General features: G+C 40.1%; 2 protein-coding genes across 8 annotated transcripts in view; one reads left to right on the top strand and one right to left on the bottom strand.

Annotated features, from left to right (window-relative positions):
* Window positions 1–931, bottom strand: part of LOC109951239 (multiple epidermal growth factor-like domains protein 11) — a 163,069-nt gene extending 162,138 nt beyond the window's left edge. For 6 of the 7 annotated variants that reach the window (XM_020585608.1, XM_020585611.1, XM_020585609.1 and 3 more), the window contains exon 1: window positions 181–475. The gene's annotated coding sequence lies outside the window, so the exon portion shown is untranslated. Of the gene's footprint in view, window positions 1–180; window positions 476–741 lie in introns of those variants that run through there. The other variant, XM_020585607.1, reaches the window with a different exon arrangement.
* Window positions 932–1,042: 111 nt separating this feature from the next.
* The window catches only part of dis3l (DIS3 like exosome 3'-5' exoribonuclease), a 23,493-nt gene continuing 5,879 nt past the window's right edge, over window positions 1,043–18,656 (top strand). Inside the window, exons 1-12 of the mRNA XM_020585614.1 lie at window positions 1,043–1,346; window positions 2,015–2,168; window positions 3,913–4,041; window positions 6,428–6,563; window positions 10,848–11,015; window positions 11,499–11,577; window positions 11,814–11,993; window positions 13,063–13,232; window positions 13,736–13,897; window positions 15,020–15,270; window positions 17,185–17,277; window positions 17,395–17,683. Of these exons, the coding sequence (XP_020441270.1) occupies window positions 1,217–1,346; window positions 2,015–2,168; window positions 3,913–4,041; window positions 6,428–6,563; window positions 10,848–11,015; window positions 11,499–11,577; window positions 11,814–11,993; window positions 13,063–13,232; window positions 13,736–13,897; window positions 15,020–15,270; window positions 17,185–17,277; window positions 17,395–17,683 (1,941 nt within the window). The 5' untranslated portion in view covers window positions 1,043–1,216. The remainder of the gene's footprint in view (window positions 1,347–2,014; window positions 2,169–3,912; window positions 4,042–6,427; window positions 6,564–10,847; window positions 11,016–11,498; window positions 11,578–11,813; window positions 11,994–13,062; window positions 13,233–13,735; window positions 13,898–15,019; window positions 15,271–17,184; window positions 17,278–17,394; window positions 17,684–18,656) is intronic.

Below are 18,656 nucleotides of genomic sequence, written 5' to 3' on the forward strand. Positions count from 1 at the left end.
ACAATACAGCAACGCGTTGAAAGAATATTGCAGTCATAATGTAGTGTGGCTATAAACCACACACTTCTTCTGTCAGTTTATCCTAATCTTTAGTTAGAAATTCTTCTACGTTTAACTTAACTCTAAGTGCAAAATAATTAAAAACCTAAGAGGGTCACCAATAACAGCTTTAGAGCTTACCTGCAGAAGAGACGTGTCTTAAATAAAGTTCATTCTCACAGACTGTAAATAAATAAACGTGCAGTTAAAGGTACTATTACAGGAGCGACCTGAGAGATAGGTGCGGGAAATTTTATTCGAAAACAAAAAATTCTGGAAGATGTCGATCTAGAAACGCCAGTAAAGTCCTGGAGCAGCAGCAGCAGCCGTATCGGTGCTGTCGCCAACTTGCGCTCAGTCTCTCTGCTGATGCTCTGCTGCAGCCTCTGCCCACAACGCAGCCAAAGAGCAGCGGAGCTAGCAAGAGGACTCACCCCAGAACACTGACACTTTCGGTCGTGGAAAAAAAAAACACACCTAGTCTCTCCAGACCCTCGAGGTTTAAGACTTAAGTAAAACTGAGTTTCACTCACTACTGCATGGAAAACAAAAGCAGAGCTGCGCATATAAAATTCACACCTGGTATATGAACATAACGCTGTTATGACCAGCAGGGGTCCCAAAAACTCTAAAAGAAATTAGGGGAATGAGCATTTTACTTATCAAGCTGTCATGGCTAGCATGCTAGCAACAAGGACTTACAAGCCCAGGAGAACATAGCCTTCCTTCGTTTAGGCATTTCACTTGCGTCGTCCTTGTTTGGTCCACCAAACAATACCAATACTGAAAAACTAGTTCAGTGTTCATTGCTAAATGTTGCATTTTTTCTCTTAGTCTCTCCTTTTCGCTGTTTTTTTTCTGCAGATGGCATGAGCTAGCACCCATTCGGGTCACAGAGGTAACCAGCCGTTTCTTCATAGCATAATTAACCTGCAGCGGTGAAAATGATTTTTGTGATCCACTCTCCCACTTTTGTCAGAGTTCATAAATTCTTTACGTCCAACAGCACCTGAACGCAGCTAGAGACGCACTTGCGTCAGCGTAATGGCGTCAGTGAGTTTGCCGTACTTCCCTGAAATTGAGCGGCTATGTTTACAAAACTATTTTCCTGAATTATGATAAACTACTGATTAGCACGTACAGCGGGCTGCACGTGGCTGATTCCTGAGTCCCGAAGATGATCAAAACGGAGAAGATTTTGCATTTGAAAAGCTGCCGGGGGCGAAAGGTCCGTGTGGTCCGGGAACATTATCTGAGAGAGCGGGTACCCTGCTACAGCTCTCTGTGCCAGGCGGACTGTGCCAATGGTAAAGTCGCCTCAAAACAAAGCACACAGGCTGGCTGACACACACACATACACATAAAACAGCCTTTTGTTTAATGTTACAACACATTCCTTAGGAAATTCACACTGTAGCTGATATTACAGAGAACAGGGGCAAGACAATAACGTGTTAGGTTGACTACATCGAAGTACTGCGGGAGAACAAAATGCAACCTTATTGTTACAGTAGTGAGTACACCTGTGGCCTGTCGACAACATACAGTTGATCACTGCAGCAAAAGTGATTACACCTGTAATATCCACTTAAGAGCGATTTGAACGACCTAATAAAAGAACCCCTGAACACCACACCGCGTTCTGTTTTGCCCCAGGTTGTGTCTAAGGCATCGTGTTTCTATATGGATATAGGATTAACCTGCTGTAGAACAAAGTACTAGAGCAAAATAATTGGGCTATTTATGGAAAGGTTATTGGATACTGCATTTAAGTTGAAGCACTGTGATCATCTCCTTTGACAAGTATTGCCATTTGTAAACACTATAGTGTTTAATCAAGGCAAACTTAAACGAAGAGGGATGTTTCTAGTTATCTGCATTAGCACTAATAACCACTGTTTCACTTTGATTGATCAGTTATGGATGACTATCAAAAATGTGAATTTTCACGGGTTCTTATTAATTTCCCAAAAAGATGGCAAAGTGCTACCTCCAGATTTGACTCACTATGTGGTGCCTGATGCCGCGGTGGTGGTTGACTACCTGGAGATCTTGGAGTTCAGAGAGTTGCAGGGCATTGTCTTCACCCAGACCGCCTGCAAGGCTGTGCAGCACAGCAAAGGAGCCAGGTATACTCACACCAACGGCTACACATCCACACAATATATTATTTAATCTAGTTAGGTACTTTCAGGAAATCTCGCTGAGATTAAGATCCCATTTGCAAGATAGACCCAAGGACAAATTAACACAAAGTTTGGTTATCTCAAAATCACTATCACACAGACACTCACGGCCACACTAATTAAAGCAGTTGCAAATATTAGAAGTATAAGATAGTAAAGCTTTAAAGTTTCCCAGAGGAATTAATATCTAACTTCAAGCTGTATTGTTGTTCTAGGTTTGTTAAAGTGTGTGAACGTCTTAGGGAGTCCTTTTAGCATTGCATAGCATTATTTTTCTACCAGCAAATACAAAAGAAATTAGCTTCAGGCACACTGAAGGCATTAGGGGTGTCCCTGTGGCGAAGACATTTACAGTAATTCCTGAGGTCCCTATTGAATTAAGCCTCTGATGACAAACTCTCTGTAGAAGTGTGTAAGGAGTGAGCAGGGGTCAACTTCATTATATGAAAACTCTTGAAATACCTCTCTACCACACAAACATGCCTGAGTGCTCCTGACAAACCTGATGAACACTGTAAATAAGGAGTCCCACAAGCCCTCTGTTTTCACTGCATTTTGTTTTTGATATCTGCTTACGCTGCCATTTTAAAATGTTGCATTATTAATAAGGCAAGGCCTCACTTTTAATAATGTTAGGCAGGCATAGCTGGTAGAGCATAGGCTGATGCCATACTATGTCAGTAATTGCAGTTTTTCATTCACTTCAACACACAGGAAGGCAATAGGAACAAGCGCACTACACATTGTCAGAGCGAGTGTGTATGATGTTGTTTGGTTTTTTTGCAGCTTTGCCTTTCTGTCAACCCAGAGTTTTATACTGAACTGTAACTCTCATGATTTATATCAAGATGCTGTAAAGTGCCTCATAGCTTATGTTGTAAATGTCGGATTTATTGCTCCTGACCACTGAAAGCTATTGATGATATATCTTGTAGCTCAGTTCACATTTTGATGTTTCTTCTTTCAAAGAATAATTCTGCATTCCCATTAAGCAAAAAAAGTTATTTAAAATAATTTTATAGTCATTTTTCATTATCAGATTAATATATTATAGGAGGAATTTGACATTTTGGTAAATAAGTTGATTCACGTGAGAGAAAACTGACACCACTGTCATGATGTTATGGTAAATATGAAACTAATGTTAGCATCTTATTAACTTAGCTTGGTATAAAAACTGCAAATGGGAAGAGACAGCCAGCCTGGTTCTGTCAAAAGGTAACAAACTCCACCTACCCGCATGCAGCCTCACTAATTAATACATTATATCTTCTTTGTTTGATCCACACACAGACTGAAGTGTAAAAGCAACATATTTTGGTTTTGCGGGGGTTATGTTCTGGATATCATCAGGTCTTTGGTTTTTGTACAGATTAAAGAAACGAGACATGACATGTTAAATAGTGAACTTTAGAAGTGATGGTAGGTGGATTTTGTTACAATTGGACACAGCCAGGCTAGTTGTTTCCGCTTGTTTATGCTAAGCTAAACTAACCCGCCGCTCATGGAAGCTTCATATTTACCACACAGACATGAGAGTGGTATCAGTCTTCTCTAACATTTGGCACAAAAGCATATTTGCCAGATTGCCAAACTGCTCCTTTAATCGACTATAATTATTGTTGTATTATTCTCTATAATTTGGAGGGTGTTGGTGTGTTTTTTTGTTGTGGGTTTGTCTGTGCAGGCAGTACAACCGTCTGCGAAACTTACTCAAAGACTCTCGACATGACTGTGTGCTGTTTGCCAATGAATTCCAAAAGTATTCCTACTGTCTGCGAGAGAAAGGGGAGAGCCAGGAGAAGTGGCACACCAGGTCAGCGCTCATTACTGTTTTCCCAGCATCTTCATTCACACTATGAATTTTTAACTTAAATGCATTTAGAACCAGCTTGAATTTATAACAGCAAATAACACGTGTCTTGTACTGCCTATAATATAAAAGATTGTTGGAAATGTGTACATTCTAACAATGTGATTTTAAAGGAGGAGTCTGACAGTTTCACTTTCTTGCTGAGACTTTGATCAGAAGATCAATATCATTTTCACAGCTGTACAGTAAATATGAATCATCTTAACTTAGTGTAAAGGGCAGGGCAAAATTTTTATCCTGTCCAAAGGTAATAAAATTTACCTACCTACTTCCTGTTTATTTAATCCATACAAATATCACAGAGAAAGGCAGTTTCTAGGAGGCAACCTACCAGTGAAGACTCCAAGAAGTCACTGCTTTCAGTGACCAACTCTTAAAGGATAAGGCTGGTCATTTTTTATATTACCAGCATTTTCAACAATAAACATACAGAGACTGAAACCAACAATGAATTTCCTCTACTCACAGTTATAATCCATCAGTCTGTCGGTCCCAGATTAGTTTATTCATCTGTGCCATAGACCTGTTGTTGTTCAAAAATGATTAAAAACACATCAGTGAAACACAGCACTGCACCGGGTGACCTGTTTCTTCATCAGTAAACACCGGACCGTAGTGTGAGTAGCTAGCGGGATATACAGTAAACAAAGCAGAGAGCACGTTGACTCTGGCTCATGCTAACTTCAGGAAATTATGAACACTTGGAGCCTTTGGGGCAACATAGTTGGGCCTGGAGTTGCGTTACAAAAAAAAAACGTGTCACCCAGTGCAGAAGTGTTTCCCACTGTGTTTTTAATCATTTTTGAAGAACAGCAGGGATCTATCACACGGACGATCCAGCTAATTCAGGACTGACAGCTGACAAACATTAACCGTGAGACAATTCATTGTCAGTTTTAGTCTCTGTATGTGGAGTGTTGGAAATACTGCTAATATAGAAATTGACCTGCAGTACTCCATGAATGTGTGAGAAGTGACAACAGTGCACAATTTAAATAGCACAGATTTTTTTGTATCTGACCCCCTGAGTCCTTCAGCAGATTTTTGATGAAAGTTTAATCATGTATAAACCATGAATTCATTTTAACTTTAGTCCAACTTGTGCACCAGCTCTACTGGCTAAGCTGTAAATGGTAGATGGACTGTATTTTATATAGCGCTTTCTCACAGTGTTGCACTGGCCAAAGCGCTTTACAGAAGATCATACACCATTCACCCAATCACACACAACATTCACACCCCGATGACGACAGGCTGCCATGCACCGGCGCTAGTCAAGCCACCGGGAGCAATTCGGGGTTCAGTGTCTTGCTCAGGGACACCTAGGCATGCGGGGAGACCGGGAGTCGGACCACCAACTTGCTGGTCAGGAGACGACTACCCTACCTCGTGAGCCACAGCCACCTACAAGCTGTCAGTCAAACATTTACAGTGACTTGCTTCTATAAGGACCTGAGGGCAAAAGGGTCTATCTGAGAATTGTTGAAGATGTTTTTCCTCCACTTCACATATAAAACAAGTATAATAACAGAGAAAGCGGGAGCACTTGAGATTGACATTTACACAGCATAGACTTAATTATAGCCTTCATTAATTATACTCGTTTTCAACCTAGAGTGTATCAAGATGTCTTGAATAGAGAAGCTTTCCCCTGCAGATTTGAGCATGTAAGCTACAAAAATGGCATGTTGTTTTCCTTTCATTCAATAATAGAAATGAAATGTGAAGGTATTGCAAGCACCTACTTGACATTTTATTGAATTCTCAAAATTATGAAGAAAATTTTTTGATCAAATGATCAGCCAGTTACTTTAGTGCTATTGTGGCATCTGTCTCATACTGTAGATTAGACGACAAGCAAGATGAAAATGTTCAATCACCACCCTGTCTGAGCAGAACTTTATCTCTTATTCAGAAAGAGTATATAATTGGGCACACTTAAAGTACTGCACACCACTGTGATTTTTCTGTAATAAAGATTTAATGTTAATGCTGCGGCAGTTGATGATAGCCCACTGGTGTTGTACTGCATGTCTTCAAACTTTTTAGTTTGAAGACGTGCAGTAGTTTTCACAACAGAAGGCTGGAGGTACAATCTGCAATCTTAAACTGAGTTTACTGCATCAAAGGAGAGTAAAAGGAGTTATAAATTTTTATGCGCGTGTTCTTTATAACATTAAAACATCATCTTCAGTATCAATTCACGTAGTGTTAATTCATATGCCTAAATAATGAAATACAAAATATCAAAGTTCAGGACTTTAACAGGCAAGCTGTCTACATGCACCTTGTGCTTGAAATTGTAAATTGTGTGTGTGTGTGTGTGTAGGTGTGTGTACTCTGCAGCAGTATGGTACTACAACCACCTGGCAGGTATGATTCCTATAGTGATGATTACAGAGGATCAAGATGCTGTGGCTCAGTACAGCTGTCTCAGCTCTGGAGTATACGTCGTCTCCGTCCAGGTACTTGACCTACTTGTACATTATCACTCACATCCCATAGTGCAAAGCTAACCTGTTTAGTTATAGTGCAGTCAGGACAGTATTTGGACAGTGACATACTGTATTTTGACTCAGGCATGCGGAATTTGAAATGACAGTCTTAGTCTATGCTGTTCAAGTGCTTATGCTCACCTTTTATGTGAAGGTGTCCACATTCACTTTGCTTGAACACTTCAGAAGTTGGTGTCCTCTAATTGTCCTGCTGCATTGTTCACTCATTATTGATGTGAATACCCTCATGAAGCTGAAAGTCAGCTCTTTTAACTTTAGCTGTTGATCTGATTTTAAATCTACTGTGCTGGAGTATAGAGACATGACAGTAGAACTGCATTAGTTCAGATGCCTACAAACTACACTCTTCTGTTGACCAAGAGCATTACCTTGCTGTTTTGATGCAGGTTTTTGTAATACTTGCAACATGTTTGAAATCAATATAAGGACAGAATTTCTCCTCAAGGTCAATTCAACAGTTATTCTGGAGCTTTCCATCATATCACATGATTTTCCTCAGCATATGGCGTTCACCCAGTTGTCATGGGATTGGAGATGTTGACTGTTTTTTTTTTATATATATATCCTAAGGACTTTTTACACAAGTTTTAGAAGTTGAAGTTCCATGACAACCGGGAAAACTCACTCTGCAGGTGTGGATATATGATAAGATGGAAAACACAGAACAGCAAATAAATGGAGCTTTTGGTAAAATTGTTTTCTCACCAGGGTCGTGTCAGCTTGATTTGATTGTTGATGATTTGACATAAGTATAGATTTTTTTTAAAATTTAAAGCCAGATTAAAATTTATCTGCAGCACTTATCTGACCAACAAGTGTTTAAACCCAAACCTGCGACAGTGTTTCTTATTCAGAATTAGTTGAACCAAGACCAAGTGTGAACCCCATATCAGATAAACATGAGAGATGATGAGTTCTGATTAAATGTTGTAGGTTTTTGAGAATCCTTTACAATTTTTGTGTTATTATTCATCTGTTATATTAATTTTCACACAAAATTGTTAAGTACATATAAATGATAAAATTCATGACTCACAGTCAGGACACCCAGTTATTGACTGTGGAACAGATTTGGCATTGTGTAGGGCAGGCACTCCAGTGGAAGCAACAGTATCAAAGACAGAAGAAAGACAACTGCAGGTATGTTGCTGTGGCTGGAGGAAAGTGACATCAACCAAGGGCTTTAGAATACATTAGGGAGGGAAAAGGTGCTTGGAGGCAGGTGAAGAGTGCAGTGGTGAGGGACCCCACATTGAACAATACTTAGTAAGAAGTCAATTACGTCAGTTGGGTGAAATCCAGCAACAGGTGAGTGACCAAAGAGTGCAGCATATCAGTATCCCTACCAGAGAGGAGGAAGCAGAAGATAACACCAAACACAAGGGTATCAAGAGTGGTGAGAGTAGGCAGCCAAAGAAAGAGAAGGGTACAGGGCAAAAGCCCAAAGTAAATTGGCCTAATGCTAGTGCGAAGGGCATATGGGCAACAGTTTAATCAGGTCTGGTAGATGCTCTCGAAGCACTGAAAGGGACAGTTGAGAAGAAGCTATAGAAAATGGGAGATGTAATTTATGAATATGAAGTGCAAAGGTTTGGAGTTTGTGAGAATAGAAATAAAGCAGCACCAGAGATAGTAAAGACAAGGCAGCAGCAGCAGATTGATAGGCTTGTTCAGTAACAAAGAGAGCTTAGAAAGCAATGAAGAAAAGAAACAAAGTGAGAGAGAGGGCATTAATATGTTGCAAAATGGCTAGAAATCTAGGTTGGTAAATCTAAGGAGAGCAGAAAGGCTTAGAAAAGCTAGATGGAAAAAGGAACAGGCTAGGGCAGGTTTTTATAAGGATCCATATAAGTTTACTAAGGCACTGTTTAATAAGGAGAAAAGTGGCACCTTGAAAGTGCCTAAAAGAGAAAGGTATATTGTGCGGCCTCCCAAGCTCAACAGCAAATCAGAGTGGCCCCTCTCTCACTAATGAGGCCCAACCGCGGACGCCAATTCAACATGTTGAAAAAGCCACCAACAGAGGCTGAATAGTGCCAATGTTGCAGGACACACTGGGAAGACTAGTCCTTACAGATGCTTAGTGATGGCCCGTCAATGGCCAACGGCTTGGTGTGTCTCCCCTTATTCTTCACACTGGATATTAGACCAGACCATAGACTGTATATAAAGATGGACGACATGTCACCACTTCCCTCCACCATGCAAAAGTGAAGCCAAAATACACCGACTACAGCAGATGCCATCTTGCTTTTGTGATGCAACTAGGTTCTGCACAGTAGTGACAAGAGGTGGAGTAACAGCATCGAACCACCAATCAGAGCTGTCAGATCATCTGAAATACGCACCTTTTCATATCATCAGATAACTTATTAAAAATAAACTGGGCACTTGTGTACACATCTATCAAATGAGACAAAAATCACCTCTGAGAAAATATATTTGATTTGTACTTTGAGTTTTTAGTTTGGTCCATGTTCCATCTACTAACATGGAGGAGGCAGGATGTATGACCTATACTGCAACCAGCCACCAGGGGGCGATCAACTCGTGGTGGCTTTACTTCTGGGAGCTGTCATGTCATCCATCATTATATACAGTCTAGGGACCAAACCAAAGATTTAACTAATTCTATTTCAGTCTTTAAAGGAAGATTACAGTTTGCTTACATACAAGTCTAGTACAATAACATCAAAGGATTGTCATTTTAATACAGTTTCTCTAAAAGTTGATCAACTGTGGTGAAATAGTTAAATTTTCAAGCACACCACCAAGATATCACAGAATTTATGTACTGTATGTACTGTAGAGGATGAAATAAGTCTGTTTTTGAAGAGCATTAATAATAGACTTGGGTCTATAAAGTAAGTACAAAAGACTGAATATTTATATCTTTAGTTTGTTTCCAAATGGTTTTGCTTAATTTTTCATTTTTCCTCTCTCCATCACTAAATTTATTCATGCAACATTGTATCAGAGTTTGCTCAGAATGCAGAAGTGATTTTTGTACTGTATCACCTAATTACCTTGGAGCTGCTTAACAACTAATATGCTGCCAAGGTAGTGAAGTGAAAAAGTACACTGCAGTTGAAGTAAAGTGGCTACAGTATTACTCGGAGTTTTAACGTGTGAAAAGCCATGATGAACCACAGCCTGAATTTCTGTCAATATGTAATTGTGAGAAAAAGGCACTCATTTAATTTGTCCTGTCTACCTGTTAGCAGTTGTCTGATGTATAGTGCTAGAAAGCTGATGGATGGAAAAGCAGAGGCTGTTCTCAGTACCACCTGTATACTGTTATACAAGAGATCTTGGCAGCAAACCATCATGGTGTCATTTTAGTAGTACATTTAGTATGTAGCCTAGAAAACATACACAGTTACAGTAGCTTTTCTTGTTTTTTTCCCCTGTCAGAAAAGCAAATGACAGGATTCTGTGATTAAAAAGGGAGTGTATTTATCTGAATTTTATCAGGCTTGTAGGGTTTCTAAAGTAAAAGTTCTGTTCCTCTGCAAAGACAATAGGAGGTGAGTGATAGCTTGAGCACTTTAGATAAATATGAAACTCTCCTGGCTGAGTCATCAGCACAAAAGATGAACAAGTGCATTAGAAAATATCTGGTTCTTTGATAATAAAAAAAATCAAAGGAACAAGCCTTAGGACAAAAACTGCAGAAAAGATGGTAAGTGCAACTCCCAAGGTGCTTTTCCTCAAGAAATATGCAATGACGCAGCTTACAATTCTGGTGCGTGTGCTGCTAACGGTGAGCAGAAGCTAAAGATTAGGCTACACTTTGTAGAAACCCAATTAAACAGTTCACTTTCAGAGCCTGGGTCATTTTTCCATGAATCTGACAACTATGCTGCTGTGTTTTGTTACCAGTTTTTCCAGCTCTACTTCTGAGTGGCTTTGTCTTCACAGCCATAGAAGCTGGTGGTGATGGGTATCATAGTATGAAATCAATCTGCCATTGCATACTGGCAATAAAAAAATATATATTCTCGGAACCAGCGGTGCCATATTTCAAATTTGTGGCTTTAACATGCATCTTTGGCACTGGTGAGGTACCTAGGAGACTCCTGTTTCTATCTTTATGAACATTTAGGATATTAAAAGAACTCTACATACCTGAATTATCATATGATTGTTATCGATCATTATCTATCACCTGATTGTCACATGGTGTTTTATCTATTCCTGGCAATTTCAACGCTGTATCTCTTTATTTGCCAGGATTATTTGCAGATGTTCTGGGAACAACTGGATGCAGCCCGTGAGCTCTACAGCTCAATTTCTCAGGTGCTACAAGAGAAGGAGAGCGAGGGCATGGAGAAAGAGTACGCTGAACATCTCCCTGCCGAAGTCCTGGAGGCTGGTATCAAGTCTGGACGATACATCTGGGTACAGTACAAATCCACTTTCCTGGTTTATGCCTAGTGAGTCTGTCCTTAAAAATGTGTCAGGATGTTCTCCAAGAAATGATTAAAGATTTTATGGCCAAAAAAAGTGTAAACTTGTGCCACACTTTATGTCACAGACATCTCCTTTGCAGATTAAGTAATTCAACCAGATGCAAAAGTATGAATTAATTTTAGGAATGAAGTAGCACAAGGAAGGAGGCATGTTTCACACATTTCTGAAATCTGTATCCAGTTACTAAGGCACAGAGTCTGTCCTGGTCAGAGCCATTATTAGTCTGTGGAGCTGTTGATAAATAAACTATCATGACCGTATTTTTTGTTAAGAAGGAACATGTCATCCAGTGTAACGGTGTGACTCACTAATTAGCTTTTTGTTGACAATAAGAAAAATAGAACAGACCGGTGAATTAAACGAATCTTCCTAAAATCAATATAGATCCTACGTTTCTGTCCTTTTTCTCAGGGTACACTGAATGTCAACAAGCACCGTGCACAGAATGAGGCTTCCGTCATGACAGAGGGGATATCTAAGAAGAACTCAGGTGCAAAACCACAGCAGCCATCACAGTATTTGCTACTGGCGATGCTGACTTTAGACTGTGACTGGCCACACAAGGGCCAGACACATTCAACAGTTATTCACAGCTAATAAACAGCTCGTTGCTGGTGTTGTGGTTTTTCTGCTTTTTTTTAATTCATTCTCTTGACCTGCTTTCTTCCCTCCACTTCTTTTCTTGTTTCATCTATCCTCCCTCTTCTTGTCCCTGATCCATCTCAGATTCAAGTTCATGTGTGTTGGTGCGCGGTGGTAAAAATCGTAACAGAGCTGTGCATGGCGACGTGGTTGTGGTGGAACTGTTGCCTAAGAGTGAGTGGAGGGGGAAGGTCACAGCCCTGGCAGAGGGTCAGGGAGAGGAGAAGAGTGGGGAGGACAGCGAGAGTAAACCACTACCGACAGGTGGGGCCTTCCACAATGACTAAACTCATTAATTCCACTGAGGATGTTATGTTTTCTACAGGATATCTCAACAACTAACTTATAACTGTTGCACTGATTCCACGGAAAATTAGTAGAAAGTTTGGCCATGGGCCGAGAATTAGTTTATGGTGTAATTGGCCATGGCCCATGCATTATGTTTTTGCCCATAACTGGTGTGCTGTAGAATATTTATTCCCCTTAATTCTCTTGTTTATCTGTGTAGATGAACCGAGGCGTTGTGCCCAGATACACTCACCGGCCACTTGATCAGGTACGCCTGTACAGTACAATTGTCTCCATTTCAATGCAGCATACAAGTGCATACAGTTGTACAGGTGTACCTAATAAAGTGGCTGATGAGTGTAGTTTCCATGCAGTTTTTAATTTTTCACAAAATCTTATTTTTCCTGCAGCATACATGCATAACATTTTTTGATAAACCCTGGAAAAAATGTTAGTTATTTCATTATTAAAAAACTAATTTACGCTTTGTGTGTTTTTCAACAAAAAGCAAAGAGTGCTTTGTTGAGGTTTAACATATTTGTAACGTGCATTTCTTACAAGTAGTCCTCTTCTTCCCTGCACATTGCTGGTGCATGGCTCCTGAAGCCAATGTTGTAAATGTGTATATTGCACAAAATACAAACATAACAGGGAGCCACTATTATTAGTGATCAAAACTTGCACATTGTACCTTTAATGCATTTTTTAATACTCTAAGCAGTAAAGTTGATCCCTGGCCTCTTGTAACAGCATTTATAACAATATAATCTAAACTCAAGGGTCCACTTCATTTCACAAAATGAAAACTGAGGTTTAGTTGAAAAAGTAGTAAGTGGACCCCTGAGGCCCAGTTTTAAGGCTGTTTAAATTCATTTTATTTCAGTACTTGTCTAAATAATCATATACCGACTAAATGTTGGGTGAGATGGTTACTCTAAGAAATTTTAATATTCATTCCTGCATAGTCTCAGGACACTGCGTTGGCTGGGACCATCTGACTGTGCTGGTAAGTGTCTGTACTGATGTCTGCTGTTAAAACCCACAGGCCGTGTTGTGGGGATCCTGCAGAGAAATTGGAGGGACTATGTGGTAACTTTTCCCCTCAGGGAAGGGCCTCAGTCCCAGAGCAGGAATTTCCAGCGTATCCTGGCTGTTCCATGGGACCGCCGCATCCCCAAGATCCGCATTAGCACTCAGCAGGCTGATGCTCTGCAGGTCTGGTTTGGCTTCCACTAGCTGCTGGCTGTTCTCCACAGTCAGGCTTAATCAGCTGTTAACTGACTTAAAAATAAGCTAATTCAATATAAGAGTAATGCATTTATATCTAATGTAACAATGCTAAACTGCATTTCATTGCCTTGTACTTGTACATGGGTAATGACAATAACGTTGAATCTAATCTAACATTTCCATACATGATCAGCTGTTCTTATAACTGGATATTTTTGATATTTAAGTCGCTGTTATTAGTGCCACTGATAACTGTGTTACCAGTGTCTTACAAATTCATTCTTAGTGCTGCATTATAGCTACCAAATTCAAATAATGTGACCTTCCTTTCACCATTATTATAACATATAGGATAAAAGCAAGTAGCAAAATGCTCACAACTTAAGTTTTGTATCACCCAAGTTGTTTCTCGAAAGCAGAAGCTGGCAGAAGGGTTTGAAATCCAGTGATTGTAAGTAAGGTAATTCCCCCATGTCTTCTTTACTCAGGACCATAGAGTGGTGGTGCGCATTGACTCATGGGAAAGCACGTCACTCTATCCTAACGGCCACAGCGTGCGGGTTCTGGGTCGAACTGGAGAGCTTGAGACGGAGGTCCAGACCATCCTCATAGAGAACAGCATCCATGTGGCTCCCTTCTCAGATGCACAGGTCAGAAATGCACAGCTTCTCCCTCAGAGATTAAACTACACTTCTACATACATTCACAGAGAATTTAATAGACAGCTTTTTTTTTTTTTGGCCACTTGGAGGCAAACGAACTCTACGGCCAGCTGTTCAAGACAACTCCTGACATATTACTGTTTGCAAAGTTTTTGCAGCAAGCATTTGCCTGCTTATACATTCAGTAGACACATTCGTGTGAACGCATTGTGGATCTGAAAGGACTCATCAATTAGTTGATTGACATAAAAGAAATCTGCACATGTAATATCTTTACATTTTGAAATTTTGGTTGAACAAAAGCTGCAATTTTAAAATGTCGCAGGACTTTCGGAAGTCGTAATGGGCATTTTTCACTGTACGTGTCATAGCTTATCCAATTAATCAATAAATAATCTATAGATTAATCGATCATGAAAATTATTATCATGATCGATCATTAGCTGCAACCCTAAATAAAAGAATAAAATAAAATATTCATTTCATTATAGACAGGTAACCAAGGCAAACATTTTATGTGGAAGGTTTTTTAGGCCTCAAAGATACGCAGTATTTTATTTAACATAAACGTAACTGATTGTTTAAGGTAAAACTTCTAAGGTTACCTTTTGAACCAAAGGATAATGCTGAACTGTGTGACAGTTTGTTGTTGCCCAGTTTTGGTAAAGGACATTTACCCGAGGACATTTAATAGTTTTCAGTGCTTGGTGTGGATGGGACACCAGACACTGAAGGCTATTCAGAGGTTAGTGTGTATGTAATGGAATAATGTTGTTGAAACTACAGAGGTGTTTTTTCTTTTCAGTTCATACAGCACATTTTTACTTAGTTCCTTTCTTCATACAATGATGCAAGGACTTTACAGAATTAAATGACCTTTTCTTTTCACTCAGATTCATAGGGCTTATTTTATTTTGTAGAGAATGGCCTTGGGTCAAAGAGGTGTCTCAGCACGGCACACAATATCTGATTGTTCTCAAACCAAAGCAGAGGCAAAATAAATTATTGATACATCACTTTGACACTGGTGAAGTACAGCTGTTTGTGTGAGATTTTCAATACCTTATGTAACCTTGTGTTTGTTTTCTGGCTGTGTCTGTCTATTCTTAGCTGAGAGAGATGCCAGTCAACTCTCCAGAGAAACCGTGGAGGGTGGATCCTGCCCAGGTGGTGCAGCGACGGGACCTCAGGGAGAGTCACCTGGTGTTCAGCATCGACCCGCAGGGCTGTGAGGACGTAGATGATACGCTGTCGGTGCGCAGTCTCGCTGACAGGGGGCTACTGGAGCTGGGGGTCCACATTGCTGATGTCACTCACTTTGTCACAGAAGGTTCACTCACTGACTTGGAGGCACGCTCAAGGTGAGGACCCTGTCAGAATAATGTATACAGGTGGAAAAAATATTAGGAATCCCATACAGTCAAGGTAACTTTCAGAAGTGCAAAGAGGCCTGGAAGGTGCTCATTGATTATCTGTTGCAACATCACACACACTTTATATTACTGGTATAGGGGTTTTTCCATTATAGGAACCTACTGAAACATGTTGTGCAGAGTAATGCTTGTCACAGGTTCTGTATTTGTTTCCACTACACTTGGCCCATGTTGGAGGTGCGTTCTGGGTGCAAAATTACCCCTCAAGCAGTAGTGTTGAAATCAAGTACCAGGAACGCAAGAGGGGAGGGTGTGCGTAAGCACAGAGCAGTCTCCTGTAATTGGTTAAATGTCTGCGTCTTAACACTTCTAGCATTAACATTACAAGCACTGTATGTAAACCCACAGCTGACTGCATGTGTGAGGAGCAGCTCCTCCCTCCTCTAAACTGAGACCGACAGAGAAACAAAGTGGGAAAGCAAAGCAGGACAGAGGCTACACTTGGTGACTATTAATGGAGGTACGGGGTATACCTGCTCGTTAGAGTCCAGTAGCGGAAATGCAGCATATACTGTATGTCAAAATCATATGTACATACACAGGAAAGAGGTAACAGTAATCACTGTCACCACTGAAGCCCAAGTACTAAGGCTGATGTATCTGTTTCTGAGGTGCAGATGTGAAACATTCTGGCCCAAACACATGCAGTGTATTTATCAAACATACATACAAGGCTGGAGCCATAGTTTGTTGTTTCTGTGAGTGTTTGCAGGAGGTATCTCTCTCTCTTTACTGCATATGCATTTAGTGGAGAGGTACACAAGTATTAGAAGGAAACACAATGACAGATGTTGACTATGTATTTGCTGGATTTACTAAGGTCATAATTTGCATGGTCAGTTTTGCAGGGAAAATATTTTGCCTGTAAAAAGCAGGTGTAAACATACACCAGCCACAAAGAAGGTAACAGTGGTAAAATAAGCACAAGTCAAGTGCAGACTTGAGTTTAACTAAAAACCAGGTATTAGAAAGAGACGTCAGTTTTTAATGATGAGCATGGGTTTGTGTTTGTGTTGCACCTAAACTTTTCCTTTCAGTTAAGATACTGAAGTGTTTGTTTGGCTGCATTTACAAGTCCACTTCCATCAGCTCTGCTGTGAGCAGCTGTACTTGCAGTCCCGGGTGCAGACCTGGAGCTGACTGCATAATGAGGCTTCTGACAAACACTAAATGCATGTATTTCCTGTTCAGGATGGATTACATTGACTCTCTATTTGGCTTACAGCTCAGTTCAGGATTCTTTTGATTACTTCCATGGTTTTTCTCTCCTCTATACTTGTGGTGTTTGAACTCCTTATCCTACACTAAGACCCCTTACTGTATGTCTGACAACTAGAAGTTAGAAGTTCAATAGTCCAGGCTTAAAACAAGGGGGGATCATGTTTCACTGTTTTAGCTCCTAACACTCAACAGAAACAAAATTCCCTCCAGCATTTTTTTACTCTAGCGGTTTTATGTTGTTCCTGTTTTATTTTTTATCCTTATGTTTGGCCTTCTCTGAACTTCCTGTTGTCCTTTATGTGCACCATGGAAGCACCTTGTGGCTTCTGTATTGTAGTTAACTACATATAGTTTAATTAGTTTTCAGATTTTGATGATGGTTATAGGAGCAAATTAAAATGTAACTGATTTTAAACCTCTCACTTATAAGAGCAAGGAAAGCAGAGAAACATTTATTTATGCAAAAATGACATCACTTAATAGCTCAATGCATGCAGTGATAAAAATGGTTGAGTATTTTTTTTCCCAGTGCTTCTTTTTAAATGATGTCTACTCCATGGAGACTGATGCTGCTGTGATGTTTGTCCCTTTCATTTTCTTCTGATTCTGTCTCTCCCTAAGGGCTACGACCTACTACCTGGCCGACCGCAGGTACGACATGTTGCCTGCTGTTCTCAGTGCAGACCTCTGCTCTCTACTGGGAGGAGTCGACAGGTCAGTGAACTCCATGTCTTTGCATTATGTTTTGGAAGGTGTTTCCTTAAATTAACACACTTTTGAAAACACAGTAAAACATCTGTAAACTCGAATACATATGCATTCCCTCTCAAGGTTTGCCATGAGCGTGATGTGGGAGCTCGATGCACACACTCTCGCTGTCAACAATGTGTGGTATGGTCGCACGCTCATCCGTTCCTCTTACCAGCTCCACTATGAGCTGGCCCAGGCCCTCCTCAATGGAGAGAAGGCTGAGGTACCGGAGCTGGCCAAGATTGGCTCTGAGGAGAAGGACGCTAAGCTAGCTGAGCTCACCCAAGCTCTGGAGCTGCTGACACATATAGCCAGACACCTCCGAGCTCAAAGAGACAGAGGAGGAGCACTGGAACTGGAGGGGGTGGAGGTATGCTTTTTTTGTTTTGCTTTAACTAAATAACTATCCTGTACTGTGAAAACATCAAGAATCTCAGAACTTTTGTTTCTGTTGCAGCCACATTTTCTAAGGATTTGCACGTTTAGTTGACATCTCATGGGATTCATGTTTGGTTGTCCACTGTGATAATTACTAATGAATGAATACACGATTTTTTAATGTCATTTACCATTAATTGGCTGGTCACATACCACAAGTAAAATATCTTGTAATGAATAAAGACAATGATTTATAGCTTGCAAACATAAATAAATCCAAGGAATAGCAGGTTAAAGTGAGAAAACTTGAACATGAGTATCAACATTATCAACGTGGACAGTGTTGGAAATAACGGCTACAAACCCCATAATGTACATGGTTGCTAAACCAAAGAAAAGAAAGTAAAGCAAAAACATATTTTTTGCACCCGGTCAGAAAATAATTTCACTGGAAATACTGTAATAAAGGCTGTTTGAATACAGACCACCCCACTGTGAAACTGCTGACAGTTTTCCCATTAGACTAGTAGGTTTCATATATGATGTGTGGTCGGTCATCAGTCAGAACTTGATATAAACTCTTCCTGTTCCTCATCTATAAGGTTCTCTGTAATGAACTGTCTTTGACTTTATTTGATATGTGTGATAGATTGCATTGTGTTACAGTAGATGCCATGATATCAGTGTGTTGTGCCAAATAGTTTATACAAAAGAAGCATTCTTTGAGGAATACGAGCATGTTTATTCCTGGTGTAGCTGTGACAATATGTGATCATAACACAGTGACACCACGGTGGTTCTTCTTGGGGATGTGGAACTGAAACTAAATGTTTTTAAATTTAATTTAGAACAGACTTGTCAGCCAGGATTAATGACAGCATGGTGTTGAGGAATAAGGCTGACATTAGTTTATATTCTTCTCAATGTCTACAAACCCCATGAAAAGCTAAAACCAAACAAACCCT

The sequence above is a fragment of the Monopterus albus genome, unplaced genomic scaffold, assembly GCF_001952655.1.
Source record: "Monopterus albus unplaced genomic scaffold, M_albus_1.0 scaffold372.1, whole genome shotgun sequence".
NCBI lineage: Eukaryota > Metazoa > Chordata > Actinopteri > Synbranchiformes > Synbranchidae > Monopterus > Monopterus albus.